We start from the raw sequence: 22,606 nt of genomic DNA on the forward strand, positions 1-22,606 counted from the left end.
TGTCCGCTTATGTGCATCAAGACCTACACTTGATTGTATATGCATGATTTGTGAAAAAGAAATGTGGTACTAACACAAATCAACTACTCGCAAAGCTGATCTTCATGTGGCCAAAACTGTGTCTTCTGGTCCATCTGCCCTGTAAATTAACTTGAGGTGTGATTTCTTCAGTTGATTTGACTATGATAATTTATAAATGGCATTATGTATTGTTTTGCTGACCAACTTGTACTAGTCCGGTACCAATGATTGGCATCGCATCACCATGCAAACAGCTATGGCCCCGCCCCCCAACTGATGTAAACTCTTATCATGTTCAAGCATGGCTGTGTGTAAACATCTAGCTAATTTTGAGAGCGGTGCACTTGTCTACACATGCAGGTGGATTGAAGAATGCTGCTACAATCAAACAGAAATGGCCTATCATAACAAGTGTTATGATGAGTATATCTGCATCATGCTTGATACACAACTGCAAGCAAGTGGGGAAAATCTTGATCAATCTTGCCTCGACAGAAGCAATTAAGAAGATTGTTCAATACTTACATATAGTACCTGGTACAGGTAAAGGGACAAGCAGAGCTTGGTCTCTAACTGTAGTTTTTAGATATTTCAGTTTAGGTCCTTTGAGGACAGCTGAGTTAAAAACCTTTTCAGAGGACCAGCTCATATCTATGACAGACTTGATCAGACTACCATAAATGCAGTGACTTCAAACTATTGAGGATGTGGGCCCATCATTGTGGATGCCTGGCGCTTATGCAAGCTCTGCCTACCAGCGCTATTCCTTCAACATTCGGACAATCTGCTGATACCATTTTTGATGTGCTTAATGCTCATGCTAAGAAGTACAAGGATGCTTGTGTGGATTTTGTGATCGAGAACTATTACAAGAAGAGAATCAAGTGGAGTGACCAAAGCAAAATATGAAGTCTGGAAGCAACAGGAAGTGATGTTGGCATTCATTGATTCACATTGGAAGACTGCAGTCAAGTATGGTACCCTGATACTCTACACTACAACAACAAGATCATGCTACCGGCATAGTATTATTCCTTATGCTCAACCCACCCCTACAGAGGCGCATACTTTGGCTTGTGATTATGAGGAAGCAGACACGCATCTCGTGCTGCATGCATGTCATGCTGCTGATGACTATTCGCAGGCGGCCGATTGAATCTTTTGACATAGATGTTGATATCATGCAACATTTGCCCATGGCAAGAATATTAATTGCAGACTCCGTTTTTCTAATTGAACAGAGAGGTGAGAAGTGCTATAAGACGTCAGTTCAACGGCTAATAAGCTCTCAGATAATCTACCAATGTACAAGTCATAGGTTTGCCCACTTTTTCTTGCTGTGATGTAAAGGGCAAAAACGTCATAGAAAACTCATGAAAACAGATGTCAACTGTCAGCAGGCAATGATAGGACACAGAGAATCATTTAAGTTTTAGGGCAACTTTATTCTCTGTGGGACTTACACGTGCAAACTCTATGGCCAGGAAGACAGCACACAGGAAAACAACAGACATCAACTGGCCATGGTGCAAGCTATTTGTTTCCAAATCTGATGCGAGTCAGTCCTTCCTTGCCGTCAATCACTGAAAAACATGTGTATTGTGCCAATTATGTAGCAGCTACCTACGTGTATAAGGAAAGAGGCAACAATACAACTTTCCAATGCACCATTTTTCTCCGATACATTGGTGGACAAGGATAAGGAAAACGAAGAGCATGCAGTGAAGTCTCATACCAGCATTATCACCCCACCTGATATTCTGCATGCAGTTCTCTATGAGTGTCAAAAATCATTCAAAAAAAATTGTCAATATCATGACAAAGCTGCCTTGCAGAGCTTTGCAGATGCGTGCACTGCAACAAAACTGAAGCGACAGTAGCAAAGGATGCCGAGGGTAAGGACAATGACTAAGAACTCAAAATGTTGAACAAATAGCTAGGATGTATAATATTTTAAAGTAACCCAGCTCGTTTTGTAAACCCAGGTTGTTTTGTTAGACTGTTGATATTAGCATTTAGCGTTACTACCATTAATCACCATGTTCACATTGCTCGCAGCGTTCTTGTATTTTCTATGATTCATCAGTGGCAGGTTATAGAACGTAATTATAGTGTTTTGATTTTATTTGTAAAATAAAGCTATTGAACCATATATATATATATATATATACACGAACACATGTATACACATGTGTATATATGTATATACATATTTTACATGTACGTGTAACAATCATAGGATATGGAATGCTAGAAAATAGATAGAAGATGATTTTTGACTTTAGCACTAAGATTCTAAATAACTGCAAAACTGCAAATAGTAATGCAAAATAATTATAAAAAAGTTGCAAATATGATGCTTCTACAAAAGGAATCTTATTGCCAGGGGAGATAAATCTTAAAACATCATTTTCATCAAATTTCTCACAGAAGTGGGAATGGCAGCTGCGGCAACTTTTCAGTTTTGACTTCTCTATACTCAAATTAGACTAAATCACAAAAGAAATTGCCACTGAAAGGGGGTGCCAACGGAACTTCATTTCTAAAGCTCTTGTCTGCTTGGTCCACAGCCTATACAGTTGAAATTTGCAAAAAAAAATTTTAGATGCAAAACAAATTTTTGATGTTCAGATTTGTCATATAGCTAACTTTAAAACCACCTCTCCTAATTGGCTATTTGGTTATTAGCATGTTCATATGTTGCTAATAGCGTGTTCATATGTTGCTAATAGCATGTTCATATGTTGATAATAGCATGTTCATATGTTGATAATAGCATTTTCATACGTTGATAATAGCATTTTCACAGGTTGATAATTACGTGTTCCGTAGGTGGATAATTGCATTTTCATATGTTTATAATACCATGTTCATGTGTTGATATTTGCATGTTCATATGTGGATAAATAAAAGTTCATATATTGATAATAGCATGTTCATATGTTGTCAAATGTATATTTTCACCACTGACAATACAGTAATCCTTATAATTCTATATATATTACAAAAATGGAACTGGTTTTATGCTCATAGATTAGCTAAAGATGCGGAATTTCCCATATTCATTGGCATATTTATTCTTTTTTAGTTGAAGCGCCATAAACATGCACAAAAACCAACTTTGCTGACTTTTAAAACATCCAAATAGCAACATAATACAGTTGGAAATTATTGTTGAAAGTATAATAGTGTAATACTAACATATATCTAAAGAATGGCCTAGCAAAGCTCCCTGCAACCTGGCAGTAATATAAACTAGATGGATTCTCGGCTTTGCTCAGGTAATAAAAAAGTCTTTGCACAGAAAGTTTATCTTTATTTAACATATACGACATTCAACTTCAACTTACAACATCATAACTTTTAAACGCCATGTCATGAGAAAAGTGTTTTGTGCAGTTCAAATAAGTTAAGAGAAAAAATAAAACAACTGTAAAGGCGTTATAGTGAAATATTTAGTAAGCAATGGCTAGATAACGTATGATTTGTTGTAATGAAAAGGGAGTTGATACTGAAACAATTGAAACAAACTGATGAAACAAAATTAAAATCACGAATATGTTGATTTAATAATAACAAAGACGTTTACATAGACACGTACTCCATCTATCAAAATTTTAAATGCGATAAAGCTGGTAATGTAATAATCATTTGTTTTATGTAAACAAGTTCTATGAAGACATCAATGACTATATGAAGTATATATATATGACTATAAAACAACTTATGCTAGTACGTGTATTACCAACCGTGCGTAATAGAACAACTCATGCTTGTACGTGTATTACCGACTGTGCGCAGTTAAACAACTTATGCTAGTACGTGTATTACCGACCGTGCGCAGTAAAACAACGTATGCTAGTATGTGTACGCGCAGTAAAACTCTACTCAAGATCACTTCAAGAAATGAATTTTCCAACATGTATATATACATTTTTAACACTAAAAATTTCCCTGTCATACAGCCCACGACCAAAGTGATAACGGAAAAAGAAAGGGTATCTCCGGTTGAGAAATGCAATATTAGCAGTCAAATGGCACTGCAGTGCAATAGGAGAACTGCAATGGTAGCTACAATGGTAGCTGTAATGTACTGGGTGTTATTATGTACAACAAACAGCAATAATGAAAGGAAAAGATTATATGTTTATATCTCTCCCCTGCAATAGGAAAAATGCAATATTAAAAGTAAAATGGCAAGCTGCTGTGTAATATACACAGGCTGGAGGGCTGTATATCATTGATCATAGCAACCAATATCAAGAAGTTGTGATATTTATTTAGATTTTTGTATCTATTTCTAAAAAATTATGCTGAATTTAAAAATCTAAACAGATTTTAGTTGGTATTTAGATTTTAACATATTGCACACCATCGGTCACTATATACGTCGATCTTGTAAATTTGAATAATTATTCTTATAACTAAATCTTATAAAATCGAATAATTATTCTTACAATTAAATATTGTAATAATCATATAAGATTCGTTAGAAAAATATCATCGTCATTTCCTTTACTTTCACTGCTTTGCACATCAGTTGGAATAATAAAGCACTCATTATAAGTGTCCAAGACATCAGAGTCCGGTAGAATCGGCAAAAGAGAAACAATTACTTTTCATTACTTTTCACTTTATTACAGAAACATTCGGCAATTGGACAATGCCATAGAATCATTAGCAAAAGTATCACCGTAATCTCCTTTATTTTCACTGCTTTGAACATCAGTTGGAATACCAAAGTACTCATTATAAGTGTCCAAAATGTCAGTTATCTACCTTGAAATCGGCAAAAAAGAACCAATTACTTTTCAGTACTTCTACGTTAATTACAGAAACCTTTGGCAATTGGATAATGCCATAGACTGGTGAAATGTGCACGTTTTTCTCGTGAAATACGCACAACTTAATAGTTTTACTCTCGGTCGCACGACTTTATCGGCGATTTGTTGGCCGGTCTTAATTTTGATTAAAAAAGGCTTTTCAAGTTCTTTATTGCAATTTTAGGCCAAATTAATCTGTCTATTTGTGTATAATCCGATCAGATTGTAAGGTTTAGGATATTTTCTACAAATAATAAAGACTTCGTAACGTATTTAAATAGGTTTATATGTGTTTTGTATCATTTATTATACTTGAACGACTCCATTGAAAAATGGTTAAATTTGTTGGTGAGATTTCGGTGCAAGGGTTTGCGACGGTGTTGATGAATAATTTTCGGGAGTTTTTGCACATATGCATTTTTCATAAAGTTCCCAAACAATCGCTTCACTCGTGTTTGGTCGTGGGAAAATTTAGATTCTACACCTGAGGCAATTTTCATCATGTCAGGGCCGAAGAATCTTGAAACTTTTGTAGGTATAAAGTAAACAACTAAAATTACAATGTAAAGAAATTTAAAATGATGACTATATATAACCTAAGTTAATTTATTCTTCTTCCAATTTAAGTTAGAGCATGTTGCGTCGTGTATTTCTATCACCACTATCACCTCCGAGCCTATGCATTCGGTGATTGTACATTAAAAAGTCTGCTCAACAACATGGTGTTAACAGATTGTTTCACCTGAACAAAACCTTCGATGAATTATGTCAGTGATTATACCTAGGATTTAGACAAATGCATTTATGTCAACAGATATAGCGTTACGAAAGCTAAATTATATGAAAAAACTAAACTAATAAAGCCAGGATCTATAAAACATGTAGTTTCTATTGTTACTTCACCCTTGAGAGTGACACTCGAACAGGCTTGGTAATGTATAATTTTGAAGATGGAAGTGGTGTTAGAGATACAGTATATTGGACTAAGTAAGATTTAAAATTAGTTTGGGTTATGTAACTTTCTATTAGGTTTATGTTTTTTTTAGATTGTTTATCAGCGTCGTTACTTTTACATACAAACTTCGAATGTAGGAAATTATTTTGTGTGCGGAGTCATATACTGTAAAGCCTTTATTTGAATGCCATGGTCCTTCATTTTCAGCCCATCTTTTGGAGTGGCACTTTATTAGAGATGACGTTCAAATAAAGGGTGCCGTTGTATTTTTCAAACACCTTGTCAGAATGTTGAGAGGATGAATTTAACCCTTTCACGGGCGAATCGAATGTCGCCCATGTTTTGCACCCTTCTTCGAGGAGTGCAACATAAACCATTTTTGATGCAAGAAATTGCTTGGATATCTATTGCTTGCTATTAACATACAATGATTGTATTGCCTGCCTTTCAATTTGTTGGAGCTTTCAAGTTTTTAATTTCATTTTAAATTTGAAGGCATATTTTCATTTTATAATTATATCTAACAAGGTTGCATAAAAGCTCATTGCACTCATTGATATCTTCGCTAGTTCGCAGCCAAAACCGGCTTTCTATGTGCAATAGAAGAAGAGTTGCGCGTGTCGATACATTGTAAGCTGACTTCAGATGCTATTATATAATATGCTACAAATCTGCAAGTTTATAAGTTTTATAATAATAATAATAATCTATCAAAGGCTACAAGTATATGTTCAAAAACAACTGATATAAACAAATCATGATTATAATTCATGCAGAAACAAAAATTAAACTTTTTGAAACACAAATATTTGCATCGTTTGCCTGCAGGTTGCATTCTCATTGTTGCTACCGTATGGAACCATTTTATCATCTTCTGGTTGTTCAACACCTTCAACAGTGTCTGCTGACCAGAAATCTTCTTCTGCACTGCTGAACTAGTCAATATTACCATCTAAACACATTTTTTAGCAGAGCAAAACTTGCATGACGCTATCTGAAAAACTTTTCTCAAAAATAATGAGAACTTTTAGCACAAGTCGTACGAAGCGTTGTAATTGCTGAAACATTTTTCACTTACAGTATGTCGAGGTATCAAGACCGCATTAAACAAGCAACTACTATTTGCCTAATACAGTTACTAATTAATTCTATGGTGTTGCAATCAAAGTTTTTAACGAAAAAACTTAAAAACTTGGGCTTGAAAAACGGACTTTGATACGAGCAGAAACAATTAATGAATTAATTGTTATTGATGTAATTGAGTCATATTAGCACATTTTTGTAGATAATTTTCTATGGGTCACTTACTATAATGGGTTCGGAAAAATTAAGGCTGTCAAGTAGCGGCGGTCATACAAAAGTGGCACTCAAATAGAAATGGCATTCAATCAAGCGCTTTATTTTCCAACCCTTCTATCATATAGTGGTGCTCAAATATAGGTGGCGTTCAAATAAAGGTGGCGTTCAAATAGAAGTTGTACGTTATATACTGGAATTACACTTACAGTACATTCTACTTGATTGTGTAATTAGACACTTTATTTAACCGTACAATACAACAATACAATAACTGTACAGATACTCTCTACTTGACTGTACAATTGGATACTCTGTCCTTAATTGTACAATTAAACACTTTCTCCTCGATTGTACAATAAGATACTCCCTACTTTCATTGTTTCTATCCTAGTGACCTATTATGTTGGTTCTTAGGTCTGGTCTCTCGAGGAACCTGATTGGACTTGTAAGATTGATGAAGGTTCTGCTGGTTTGGTGATGTCACGGTGGAGTCCTGATAGTCGACACATACTGACCACATCGGAGTTCCACGTAAGTCTATGCTTAGTTAGAATCTTACTGGAGTAATTTTAAAATCCTATTCGATGACTGGCTTCTATACTGAAAACTGCTGTATACAGTGAAACATGGATAACTCAAACTTCGCGGGACCGACCGAAAGTGTTTGAGTTATCAGAGCGTTCAAGTTATCAGAGCACAGTCACAAGTGAATGTATTTATCAGTAGATACATATACAAACTACATGTATATATAAAACTAAAGTATAGGTTGTTTGTTGTAAGTTAAAGGGCATCTGATGTAGAGTTTTAAAGTATTTATCAGAAAGTATAGATATTTTTATACACTTGAGATTTGTGTGTTGTTTTAGGTGATGTGACTGCCAGAACTTTTTCAGATTAAAATTGGCAAAACCTAATTGCGGTTAAAACGCTCAGAAGACATTTTTTCTTCTGAGTGTTTTTACTCGAGATCAATTTTGCCAATTTTAATCTTAAAACGTCTTGTCAGTCACATGACCTAAAACTGCAAACAAATCTCAGCCCAATAGAAAAATATCTATTCTTTCTGATAATTTTTAAAACTGGACATAAGTAAACATTTATGACCAATGCAAAAAAAGCATGCTTTACATCTGATCAGTTGTTTCATTTAAAAAACTTATCGAGTGTATTCTGTGACAAGGTATTTTTTTGACAAAGATCAACAGTGTGACTTATTGTAGAAATAGATTTTAAACAGTTATTATAGTCCTTGCACTCTCTCGTATCTATAAAACGTCTGAGGACATCTAAAGCGTTGTGTGCATCAGCCAAGGTAGGTGGATCAATCTCAGCCTCATCCTCTCTATCGGACTCATCGATAGTACCACAATATGTCACGGACTGCACAATCTCTGCATCACTCAAATGCTCAGCAACAGTAATGTCTGCATCAACCACTAAAAGCTCATCTGCAAAACCAAACTTGAATTTAAGCTAAAGTAACACTCTTTTTAAAACATTTGTTGGGCACCTTAGACAGTCATAAATTTAGCCCTTTATTGGGTCGAGTTCATAATAATGTAACAGCATTGGCTATTTCAAGATTACTTACTTGCTGTCACATTTGATGTAGAATCTATGGTGTGTAGTAGAAGATTTAGATTTCTCAGTGTCACCTTTTTCATTATCATCAGCAGTTAAAGTCGCATCTGTTTGATCAAGGTTGGTATGACCAAACCCGTGGTGAAAACAGTTGGCAATCGTTTCTTTTTTGACACGGCTCCATGCTCTGTCCACCCAGCGTATTGCTTGCAAAACATTGATAGAAGCATCTGGCTTCTTTCCATGAGTGTCAATGTAATCAACAGTGAATTGCAAAACTTGCTGACGATAGTAAGATTTAAAAGTTTGAATGATTCCTTGGTCCATACATGCACGTTGCAGCACGCTTGTGGTATTGGGTGGTGTAAATAGAAGCCTGATTGACATAAGCCCATTCATAGTTGGGTGTGCTGGACAGTTGTCAATGATGAGAAGCACTTTTCTGTTTTTTCTGGTCATCCGGCGATCAAAATCTCTTACCCATATTTGAAAGATGTCACTCACCATTCAAGCCTTCTTATTGTGGTAATACGGACATGGAAGGTTAGTAACATTTTTAAAACAGCGGGGATTTTTGAACTTTCCTATTACAATAGGAACGTCCTTCTCGGTGCCCGACATATTAGCGCCAAGTGCCACAGTCAGTTTTTCTTTTGACAACTTCCCTCCACTACACTTCTCCCCTTTAAAGTGCAACGTTTTGTCGACCATGAGCTTGTAAAACAACCCGGTTTTGTCCATATTGAATATGTCATTATAAGTGTACGTTTGAAGTAATGGAGTAAGCACCTCTTCTTTCAACTTTTTCACTTCTCCAACATTAACTGCAGCTGACTCTCCAACAACTATCTGGCTGCCAATAGAATGCCTTTTCTTCCACCTGTCGATCCAACCGCGAGAAACAGTAGTATCCTTTCCTAAATCCTGCAAAAACTTGTTAGCCTTTTCTAACAAAATTGGCCCATTGATAGGTACGCCTTCACTAAGCACTTGTCTAAACCAAGTCAATAATACACCATCCAAATCATCGTGCGACGTTGAACGATCTCTTAGCCTTGATGAATTTTGGTCACATAACGATCTTATTCTTTCTTTTTGTTTAATCCATGTTGACACTGTACTTTTTGGAAGATTTTCTCTTTTTGATAATGCTGATAGCTTTTGTCCTGCTTCGATTTCCTCGAGTACTTTAAGTTTGTCAGAAGGTTTCCACTCTTTTCTTTGCTTGCGTGATGCCATCGTAAAGCGGATGTTTGTTGTAGTGGGCGCCAAGCCACGAGCCTATTTGTGACATTTTATTTTTATGTATCCGCATATAATCACTGTTACAATATGTATTTTGCATGCTGTGTATATCTTTATTAAATTTTTATCGCTAATACTTTCTAACGTTTATAGATTGGCCGTAACTAAGCGAACGTCTTAGCGACCCTCCTTATCATTTTTATACGATTTCTTTTTCGGTTCCATTGTACGGTACGGGGGAAATTATATGTACACTATACGCGTATAAAAAGCGCTTTTCGTTAAGAAAGCAGAGTAGTCTCAGCACTGCGACTAGTGGAAACTCCTTCGAAATAAATTGAACGGAAACCACGTTTGTGAATTCGGCAAAAAACTGTTCGAGTTAACGGTGCCGAGGTCGAGTTATATAAAGCCATTTATCATTGCGTGGGAACGGACCAAGCAAATCCATTCGAATTAACCATGTGTTCGATATATCCGAGGGCGAGTTATCCATGTTTCACTGTATTTGTAAAAATGATGGTCTGACACCGATAGCAACCAAATCAGTGAGGAAATTATTTATTATTATTATTGGGACGTAGCTTAAGCGCAGGTTTCTTGTTTATCACATTTACATTTATGTTTTTTTGTCTCTAAACAGACGAGCTGGGATTTTCTTCTTTACTTTTTCCGATAAAAAGAGTGAAGTTTGAATTCTGGCAGTCAATGTCAAATCATCTGAAATTATCAGTCTGTCAAAGCTGTTAACTGTGCATGATTTATTTTTACGCATTTTGCTAATCTGAGCCTATTAGCAAATAATTTTGCAAATTTTGTGTTAACTTACTAACCACTAAATGATATACAGTGGAACCTCAGTTCTCGAACGCTTCGGTTTTCGACCAAAAATATTGAGATTTGTTCGTCTCTGATCTCGAACAATAATTTGGTTCTCGACAAAACCGGAGCTTGCGCAGTGGAATCAATTGTTCGGAACAGCCCCAAATGCAGCATGGAAACATTCGTTAACAAACGGAGAAGCGAGTAAATTCTTTACAAATAGGAAGAAGCTGTCTGAGATGACGTTCCTCTACCGAAGAGAGTGACAACTCCCCCAGTCGAGTTACCCGAAATTGTTTTGGAGAAGTAGTCTTTTTCAAAGTATTGTATTTCAATGTAAAATATTTTTGATGTTTTAAGAGCAAAACATACGAAATGTTTACTTTTTGTTTTCTGTTTTCATTGTAAGAGATAGAAAATCTTTTATTAAAACTAAACATGATCTATATCTACCCGTTTTTAGTTATAGTATGTAGTATACAGTACAGTTCATAGTGTAAATGTTAAAAAAATACTTTACCGGAGTTATCTCGACTTGGAACGGATTAAAATTTGCATACATTAATTCTAATGGGAATAATTGTTTCGGATCTTGAACAACTCGGTTTTCGAACAACCTTCTGGAACAGATTGTGTTTGAAAACCGAGGTTCCACTGTACCTGTTTTACAGCTAGATGGACAAACTTGAAAAAAGAAGTTTTATTTCGACTAAATTTAAAATGTTAGCTTTTAATAGGTACGATTACCATAGGTGCATATGGCATAGGTGCATATGGCATTTACAGTTGCGAATGACAGTCTGGTCTCTCACGGATAAAAGCGTGTCTTATATCAAGTATCCCAAGGATTGCCTGCATGGAGTAGACTTTACACAAAATGGTAAATACATGGCATTGGCCGAAAGACGTGACTGCAAGGATTGCATTAGCATATTCACCTGCAACACTTGGCAACTCCTCAAGGTAGGATTCACAACTATCTGTTATCAAATGCCAACATTGATTGCTCAAATTTACTAAAGAAAAGTTTTTGTTGCTTTGTCATTGCTAATCATGGAATGTCAGACAAAGGTTGAGTTTGGAGTTATCATTGCTGATGAGTTCACCAAAAAAGGTATATTTATTCCCATATTCCCAGTACAGAATACAGCTGTCAGAACTGTCAGGTATCCAAATATTTGATGCGCTATTTGCTATACTGTTTTTGTACTTTTTATCTCATCTTTTTGATTTGCAGCACTTTGAGTTGGAAACTGATGATCTTGCGGGGCTCAAGTGGTCACCCGACGGTGAAGTTCTGTGTGTTTGGGAAAGCAGTCTATCGTACAAGGTGCTGCTGTATTCTATAGATGGTCGGCTAATATCCAGTTACAGCGCTTATGAACACGCTCTTGGAATAAAATCTCTCTGCTGGTCTCCATCTGGTCAATTTGTCGCTGTTGGCAGCCATGACCAACTGGTAATGCTCTACACTTTCTTTACTTCACAGTTTAATAGCATTGCTTTCTTTAGTGCTGCCACATCTTCAACCATTCTTCTTTAGTCTGAACAACATGGGAATTGCTCAAGTCGCAACTCTCACCCTCAGACAAAGTAAGCATGCTATTTTTGTTCGTTTTTAGTTGCGAGTTTTAAACCATATGACATGGCGTTGCGTGACAGCATTCTGTCATCCAGTCAAGCTTGAACGCAAGAAGAAGATAGTCGTTTACAAAGAATGTGAAGAAATAAGGAGAGAACCAACTGATGAACGATTTCCTTCCGGACCATTTTTTAATACAATGACCAAGTGTGAGTGTCCTTGATTGTTTTTGATAAAGTTCACTGTTTCACAAGTCTGACCCAAGTCAGACCAACTCGATTTCAAGTCTTTGGAATTAATGTGCAACTACAGTACTTTGTTTTTTTTCGGACTCCTGAGATTGCTCCCTGCAAGGCAGAAAATGTGTCATAGCTATATACAATATCAGCGAAATTATAGAGAAGACTACATATATACAGTAAACGCTCCTATAACATAAACCTCCACTATGTAAATTACAGTTAACATAAAGGAGTTTTGGTTAACGTAAAGTTTTTTTGCTTTTATACTAAATTAAAAAGTCCTTATAACGTAACGTAACGCATCAAGTTGGTGCAAAGTTCTCAAATTAGAACCCTGGCACAGAAGACTCTTTTCAAAAATCCTAGGAATTGCCTAATAACACGCCAGATATTGTGGAGGACCCATTCAGCCCCATTGTTCAAAACTGCTAAAATTCTTCCTGTCCGGCCTATGTAATATGTAAATGTAATATAGGTCAGACAGGAAGTAATATTGTAATATTACTTCCTGTTTGACCTGTATTTCAAACGTAATATAGGTCAGACAGGAAGTAATATTGTAATATTACCTCCTGTACGGCCTGTATTTCAAATGTAATATAGGTCAGACAGGAAGTAATATTGTAATATTACCTCCTGTCCGGCCTGTATTTCAAATGTAATATAGGTCAGACAGGAAGTAATATTGTAATATTACCTCCTGTCCGGCCTGTATTTCAAATGTAATATAGGTCAGACAGGAAGTAATATTGTAATATTATTACTATTCATATTAGCAGTATTAATACAGGTTAGTAATATTGTAATATTACAGTATGCTTGCTCACAACCTGTACTATACCGGTTGTGCGCCCCTTAAAACCACTCACCATTGCTCTACTCCTAAATCTCTCATACTGCCTCTTCCAACATCTGCTTCAGCATCTGCATATCTGAGGTATCAAACCACTAATCTATTTGAGGCACCCGCTATTGCAGTGGGAGTTGTCTATCCGTCCTTAAGCTCTCTTATTTCTTTAAATTGCAATAACGTTTCATTCATGTGAGCCACACCCTGTTCACTACCTTTCACTACCTGTCACTACCTGTCATCAGGGCTTTCCGCTCTGATTAGCCACACCCTGTTCACTACCTGTCATCACGGCTTTACGCTTTAATTAGCCACACCCTGTTCACTACCTGTCATCAAGGGTTTACGCTCTGATTAGCCACATCCTGCTCACTGCCTGTCATCAGAGCTTTACGCTCTAATTAGCCACACCCTGTTCACTACCTGTCATCAGGGCTTTCCGCTCTGATTAGCCACACCCTGTTCACTACCTGTCATCAGGGCTTTACGCTCTGATTAGCCACACCCTGTTCACTACCTGTCATCAGGGCTTTTCGCTCTGATTAGCCACACCCTGTTCACTACTTGTCATCAGTGCTTTACGCTCTGATTAGCCACACCCTGTTCACTACCTGTCATCAGGGCTTTATGCTCTGATTAGCCACACCCTGTTCACTACGTATCATCAGGGCTTTACGCTCTGATTAGCCACATCCTGTTCACTACCTGTCATCAGGGCTTTCCGCTCTGATTAGCCACACCCTGTTCACTACCTGTCATCAGGCTTTCTGCTCTGATTAGCCACACCCTGTTCACTACCTGTCATCAGTGCTTTCCGCTCTGATTAGCCACACCCTGTTCACTACCTGTCATCAGGGCTTTCCGCTCTGATTAGCCACACCCTGTTCACTACCTGTCATCAGGGCTTTCCACTCTGTTTAGCTACACCCTGTTCACTACCTGTCATCAGGGCTTTCCGCTCTGATTAGCCACACCCTGTTCACTACCTGTCATATGGGCTTTCCGCTCTGATTAGCCACACCCTGTTCACTACTTGTCATCAGTGCTTTACGCTCTGATTAGCCACACCCTGTTCACTACCTGTCATCAGGGGTTTACGCTCTGATTAGCCACATCCTGCTCACTGCCTGTCATCAGAGCTTTATGCTCTGATTAGCCACACCCTGTTCACTACCTGTCATCAGGGTTTTACGCTCTGATTAGCCACACCCTGTTCACTACTTGTCATCAGGGTTACGCTCTGATTAGCCACATCCTGTTCACTACCTGTCATCAGGGCTTTCCGCGCTGATTAGCCACACCCTGTTCATTACCTGTCATCAGGGCTTTCCACTCTGATTAGCCACACCCTGTTCACTACCTGTCATCAGGGCTTTATGCTCTGATTAGCCACACCCTGTTCACTACCTGTCATCAGGGCTTTCCGCTCTGATTAGCCACACCCTGTTCACTACCTGTCATCAGGGCTTTACGCTCTGATTAGCCACACCCTGTTCACTACCTGTCATCAGGGCTTTTCGCTCTGATTAGCCACACCCTGTTCACTACTTGTCATCAGTGCTTTACACTCTGATTAGCCACACCCTGTTCACTACCTGTCATCAGGGCTTTATGCTCTGATTAGCCACACCCTGTTCACTACCTGTCATCAGGGCTTTCCGCTCTGATTAGCCACACCCTGTTCACTACCTGTCATCAGGGCTTTCCGCTCTGATTAGCCACACCCTGTTCACTACCTGTCATCAGGGCTTTTCGCTCTGATTAGCCACACCCTGTTCACTACCTGTCATATGGGCTTTCCGCTCTGATTAGCCACACCCTGTTCACTACTTGTCATCAGTGCTTTACGCTCTGATTAGCCACACCCTGTTCACTACCTGTCATCAGGGGTTTACGTTCTGATTAGCCACACCCTGTTCACTACCTGTCATCAGGGGTTTACGCTCTAATTAGCCACTTCCTGCTCACTGCCTGTCATCAGGGCTTTACGCTCTGATTAGCCACACCCTGTTCTCTACCTGTCATCAGGGCTTTATGCTCTGATTAGCCACACCCTGTTCACTACCTGTCACTGCCTGTCATCCGGGCTTTCTGCTCTGATTAGCCACACCCTGTTCACTACCTGTTCACTACCTGTCATCCGGGCTTTCCGCTCTTGTTAGCCAAGCTAATTTGCACATGGATCCTTTATTAATGATCTTTATAGTGAACTTTTGAGCGATTTTCTTACTTTATGAAAAAAACTAAATTCAAAAGGATATTGTGATTACATTTATCTACATTTTATAAGCGTGGTAGTATGTATTTTCAGATGAGATCGCTAAGGATGATACTGTCTGCCTCACAGATATCAAACTTGATCCTAAAAAGGCAAATCCAAAGGTCGGACCAAGTCAAATATCATTCAGCCCAGATAATCGATACATCTTTTCTAGAAATGGTAAGATGTTAGCGTTATCACTGTCACTCTGATCAATATCACTCCCGTTTTACCTCGAATTTGTAGGTTACACCAAGACAGGATTGTAGAGTTTGTCACACGACCAAATAACATCAATATAATACTATAAATATGAAATCTTGTTGAATTACTGACGCATTGATATCATGTTGTTTTTTTGTTCAATCTGTATACAGATTTTAATTCGTTCCAGTGTTTGCATCGTAAGGTGAAAATGTTGTATAGAATGGTATGGAAACCCATATTAATTATCTAATGTAACACCCGCTGGTAAAAGTCATCAAAATTTTACATATGTACTGTACTATACATATTAAGAATTAGTGACAAAGTAATATGTTAACCTTAACAGCTATAGTTACCTACAGTAACTTTAATCTATTTACTGCATTTATTGGTTATGATCTGCAATAATATATAACATTATAATGTATTATGTGCAATACGTACCGTAGGGAGTTTTTACCATTGAGACAGACATATAACATAAACATTGAATTTCACTTAAATGAGTTTAGCTTACTAAACATACTTGAAGCCAACTTTTAGTATGTACTTTACTAAACTTCATCTTTGTGATCAGCTAAAATTTCATCACCTATCTGCTCCCAGGTTTATTTTCACTTTAACTAATATTTAATAACGCTGAACTGAGAGAGCGAGCATCGTATTTCTTTCATGTGTTGTGGAAGGGACTTCGGCGAATAACACATCGACATTTTCATTATTCTGACGTATTCAGTGCACCTACTGCCAAATTTGAATTTTGAGAAAAATCTTTTGTTATCGTATGGCGAAAAAATGTCATATGGCAAGGGAGGAATAATCATATAATATGGTCATCACAACCCGAGGGCGTGCTGTATATATAAATTTCAGTGTTTGTTATTTGTCATCTGTATATCCAGTTATAGTGATAAAGTTTAGAAATGAAAAATCCCCTTCGTACTAAAATTAAACTCAGTCTCCCGTTTTGCAGACAGGCATACTATTCATTACACTATGCGTCCAACTGACCACAGTAATGAATAACTGTGTACATATTTATTACACCAGTTAAATACGCATGCATCACTACTAGCACACTTGAAGCGGCGCAAGCTGGCTTCAGACAGACAAACATGGCTCATATTACATTAAAGGTTTACTTGCTGGCTCAAGTTACCCAAATTCATTGGGTAATTATTTTACTACTAATGAATGATTAGGTGAACGGCCAGCTTTGCACGGGCATTCACCTAGTCATATGTTTAAAATGTGTTCATCTAATGTAGAGGGTCTATTCTTATACAGATAACATGCCCAATGCTCTCTGGCTGTGGGATGTTGAGAATATATGCCAGTCAGCACTCCTAGTCAATATATCTACCATCAAATGTAAGTACACTTACTTAGTTGGTTTGTTTTATACTAGCTATGTATACATTTAGATTTCAATCATGTCAACGAAGCTATACAAACTGATTTTCATAGTCAGGCTACACAGATCCAAACAGGATGCGAATAGAACCTGTATTGGATGCACACATAATTCACAGTGTTATAAACCTGTACCTGTATTGGATGCACACATAATTCACAGTGTTAAAAACCTGTACCTGTATTGGATGCACACATAATTCGCAGTGCGATAAACCTGTACCTGTATTGGATGCACACACAATTCAGTGTTAAAACCCTGTACCTGTATTGGATGCACACATAATTCGCAGTGTGATAAACCTGTACCTGTATTGGATGCACACATAATTCACAGTGTTAAAAACCTGTACCTGTATTGGATGCACACATAATTCACAGTGTTATAAACCTGAACCTGTATTGGATGCACACATAATTCACAGTGTTAAAAACCTGTACCTGTATTGGATGCACACATAATTCGCAGTGTGATAAACCTGTACCTGTATTAGATGCACACATAATTCACAGTGTTATAAACCTGTACCGATCTTGAATAAACTGAATAAGAGATTATGGAAGTAAAATTATAGTGTTTAGCAGAATAAATAAGCTGAATACATAGTGCTACTTAATATTTAGTATTACCACCAGTTATTAGCACTAGTTACTAACACTTGTTAATAGCACTAGTTACTACCACTAGTTACTAACGCTTGTTAATAGCACTAGTTACTACCACTAGTTACTAACGCTTGTTAATAGCACTAGTTACTACCACTAGTTACTAACACTAGTTAGTACCACTAGTTACTACCACTAGTTACTAACACTTGTTAATAGCACTAGTTACTACCACTAGTTACTAACACTTGTTAATAGCACTAGTTACTACCACTAGTTACTAACACTTGTTAATATCACTAGTTACTAGCACTTTTTAATAGCACTAGTTACTACCACTAGTTACTAACGCTTGTTAATAGCACTAGTTACTACCACTAGAAATTCCCCTGTTATACAACCCTCGACCAAAGTGATATTGGAAAAAAGAAAGGGTACTGATGGTTGAGAAATGCAATATTAGCAGTCAAATGGCACTGCAGTGCAATATGATAACTGCAATGGTAGCTGTAATGTACTGGGTGTGGGTGTTATTATATACAACAAACAGCAATAATGGAAGGAAAAGATTATATGTGTATATCTCTTTTCCTGCAATAGGAGAAATGCAATATTGGCCAATATTAGAAGTAAAATGCACTGATATTATTAGAATAACCAATATTATTAATATAGTAATAATATAAAACCAATGCATAAGTTTGTTTACACTTCAAAACGTCATAGCTAACAATATCAAGAAGTTGTGATATTTATATAGATTTTTAGAAAATCTATTTAAAAAAGTGTTTGGTCATGACAAACAGCAATAATGAAAGGAAAAGATTATATGTTTATATCTCTCCCCCTGCAATAGGAGAAATGCAATATTAGAAGTAAAATGCACTGATATTATTAGAATAACCATATTATTAATATAGTAATACAGTAATAATAGAAAACCAATGCACAATTTTGTTTACATTTCAAAGCGTCATAGCTAACAATATCAAGAAGTTGTGATATTTATATAGATTTTTAGAAAATCTATTTAACAAAACTATTTAGCAAAAATAATAACAGTAACATATTGCCCATCATCGATGTTGTTAGTGTAACTATAACACTTCAATAGTCATCCAAACTTGTAATTAAGTATTGTAATAATCTCATAAGAATCGTTAGAAAAAAATATCATCGTCATTTCCTTTACTTTCACTGCTTTGGACATCAGTTAGAATACCAAAGTACTCAAAAGTTTCCAAAATGTCAGTTACTTTGAAATCGGCAAAAAAGAAACGATTTCAGTACTTCTACGTTAATTACAGAAACCTTCGGCAATTTGCCAATGCTATAGACTGGTGAAATGTTTACGTTGTTCTTTCGTGAAATGTGCACGACCAGGTTTGGCTTGGTTTAAACCAAGACCACCAAACCTAGCTTTCAAGTAGTTGGATTACAAGAGTACCCCCACCACTCCCAGCTCCCACTCGGTTTAAACCAATGGTTTAAACCGAGTGGTTTAAACCAGCCCGAAAAAACGGTTTTTATGGTTTTTTTCATTATTTTTTGTGAAAAACATAATATTTTAAGCTCCTAGTGGTTCATGTGCGGTAGAAATGCAATTATATGTAATTATCAGCTGTGGAAGTTTATTTAGGACACCGTACGTATTAAATTGATGGCAGAGCTCAAGTTGAAACTTCATGAAATCCTAGCACAACAACGAATTATTGAATTTCATTTTCAATTGGTTTTATCAAGTGATATGATGATCTCTTTACTGATGAAATATAAAAACCATGTGAAATATACTAATCCAATCATCGTCTCTAATAATGAATGAATACTTTTTCAAGTCTGGCCAGTGAGAAAGGATTACTTATAATTAGAAATTAAAACAATACAATCCTTTTGGGCAAAAGCTTTAAGTTTGCAAACTAATATTTTATTTATTGGTCACAAGCCAAAGTCGTTGAATTATTAGAATTCAGTTTATCAAGTTTGTTGTGTTTTGAAAAGTTTTGAAAGGCAAAGGTTTTAAGGCAAAACGTAATAGGTGTGCTGTTGTATCGCGAGGTCACACAGATAGGCTTAAAGCTCATGTAGCCAAATATCAAACTGAAAACACCAATTTAGACAGTGATGCTAATATTCAGGTGATAGAACTTGAGTCATCTGCCACTGCTCCAAACACTAGCAATGCATCTGCATTATGCTCTGCTCTACACTACCACACGACCAATCACTGGGATTAAAGTTCCTACTTATACATAGAACTGTATGTAAAATATTCACTTTATGTGATAAGATTTCTGCTCTGTATTTCATTGACCATGTTTGATTTAAGACTCATTCTGAAATTTCCATATGTTTTTTCTCTTTTTTCCCATAAAAACTCCTACAGTACCATCTTTAACAGATGATTCCACATATGTATGTTCAATACTCAATCATGCAGCTATTAATAGTAAGTGATGTTAATTAGACTTAAAATTGCAAAAACCTTGGTAACATTATAAAAACCATAAAAACCGGTTTAAACCATAAAAACTGGTTTAAACCATAAAAACCGGTTTAAACCATAAAAACCGGTTTAAACCAAAAAAACCTGGTTTTTTCATAAAAACCGTTGTTTTTTCCAAACCTGCACACGACTTAATGGTTTTATTCTCTGTCGCTCGGCGGTTCGTTTGCCGGTCTTAATTTTGATAAAAGCAAGGCTTGGCAAGTTTTAATAACGATTTTCGGCCAAATTAATCTGTCTATTTGTGTATAATCCGATCAGATGGGTAAGGTTTAGGATTATGTCGACAATTTTCAGAGACTTGGTAACATATTTAAATAGGTTTTTATGTGTTTTGTATCGTTATTATACTTAACGACTCTACACAAAAATGGTTAAATTTGTTGATGAGATTTCGGTACAAGGGTTTGCGACGTTGTTGATAAATAATTTTCGCGAGTTGTGTGCACATGCATTTATCATAAAACTCTCAAACATTCGCTCCACTCGTTTGGTCGTGGGACTAGTTACTACCACTAGTTACTAACACTGTTGGGTAATTGGCCAATTTGGCGGACCATTTAGAATACCAAATGCCGGAAAATATCATAACCAAATACCAAATAAAATAGTAAATACTTGAAAATCTCAGACCCAAATACCAAATAAAATATCAAATACTCACAATTTTGTAAATCAAATACCAAAGCGAATAGTACCACTGGGAAATTTGAGAACCAAATACCAAGTGAAATACCAAATACTGGCAATTGTTCAAACCAAATATCAAATGAAATAGTTATACGTGAAAATCCCAAGACAAAATACCAAATACTGGCAATTCTTGAAACCAAATTCCAAATCAAATAGTAATACTTGGAAATTTCAAAACGAAATACCAAATAAATTATCAAATTCTTGGAAATCTCAGTACCAAATACCAAATCAAATAGGGATAATGGGAAATTTTATATTAAAATACCAAATAAGTTATCAAACACTGCAATTTCTCGACATCAAATACCAAATCAAATAGTTATATTGTGAAATATCCGAATCAAATACTAAATAAAATACCAAATACTGAAAAATTTAGAAACCAAATATCAAATCAAATAACAGTAGGCTACTGGGAAATTTCAGAATCAAATGATGTAAAATCTTACAGAGCTGACTCCAAATTGAATAATGGGAAATGTCAATTCAATATCAACATCATGCTAACTATGCTAAATATTAAATACTGGAAAATAACAAGATCAAATTAAATTTACTGCAACTTACACTGTGCACAGGGTGACAATGATTCAACTTAGCCAGCCATGCTGCAAAACCATTAGATAAGTATTAGTGGATTCTTTGATGTTTTCTTTGCCTTCGTTGTTCATAAGTACTTACTGTTTTTCACTCATGAGTCCGGGATTATAAATCATGAGTAACATGCGACTTGGGTGGGTGTTGTTTTACATACAAGCGCAATGCAGACCAAAGATAAAAGGGAGGTTTGATGGTTTCTGTACTGGGTTGCCGTTAAATGTGAGCTGTGAAAGAGAAGCTTTCTAAACATCAGTCGAATATCCATATTATTTGAATTTATTTCTAGCTAGCGGTTATAAACGTACACCAACCGAAATCAAAATTGATGATCAGAATGCAAAATATTAACGAATATCAAACACCCAATCCTAGAAAATATACCAAATAATTAACCAAAATACCAGAAAAAATATTGGTCAATTATAAACCAAATTATGATACCGAAGCAAATGCCAGATACTGGACAATCTCAATTATACCGAACATTACCAAATAAATTAGCAAATATTTATAAATTCAGAACCAAATACCAAATAAAATTCTAAATACTGAGCTATCTCAGAACAAAAATATCAAATAAATACCAAATACTAATAATTCTCCAAACCAAATACCAAATGAAATAGTAAATACTAGGAAGTCACAGAACCAATATCAAATGAAATAGTAAATACTAAGAAGTCACAGAACCAATATCAAATGAAATAGTAAATACTAGGAAGTCACAGAACCAATATCAAATGAGATAGTAAATACTAGGAAGTCACAGAACCAATATCAAATGAAATAGTAAATACTAGGAAGTCACAGAACCAATATCAAATGAGATAGTAAATACTAGGAAGTCACAGAACCAATATCAAATGAAATAGTAAATACTAGGAAGTCACAGAAC

The 22,606-nt window shown here is 36.2% G+C and overlaps 1 protein-coding gene across 1 annotated transcript in view; it reads left to right on the forward strand.

Annotated features, from left to right (window-relative positions):
- LOC137405456 (WD repeat-containing protein WRAP73-like) overlaps positions 1–22,606 on the forward strand; it is a 30,940-nt gene that overhangs the window by 3,827 nt on the left and 4,507 nt on the right. The window contains exons 4-9 of the mRNA XM_068091725.1: positions 7,513–7,629; positions 11,536–11,712; positions 11,987–12,208; positions 12,372–12,540; positions 15,735–15,863; positions 17,178–17,261. Coding sequence (XP_067947826.1) covers positions 7,513–7,629; positions 11,536–11,712; positions 11,987–12,208; positions 12,372–12,540; positions 15,735–15,863; positions 17,178–17,261 — 898 coding nt within the window. The remainder of the gene's footprint in view (positions 1–7,512; positions 7,630–11,535; positions 11,713–11,986; positions 12,209–12,371; positions 12,541–15,734; positions 15,864–17,177; positions 17,262–22,606) is intronic.

This window comes from Watersipora subatra, chromosome 9, assembly GCF_963576615.1.
Source record: "Watersipora subatra chromosome 9, tzWatSuba1.1, whole genome shotgun sequence".
Taxonomy (NCBI): Eukaryota; Metazoa; Bryozoa; class Gymnolaemata; order Cheilostomatida; family Watersiporidae; genus Watersipora; species Watersipora subatra.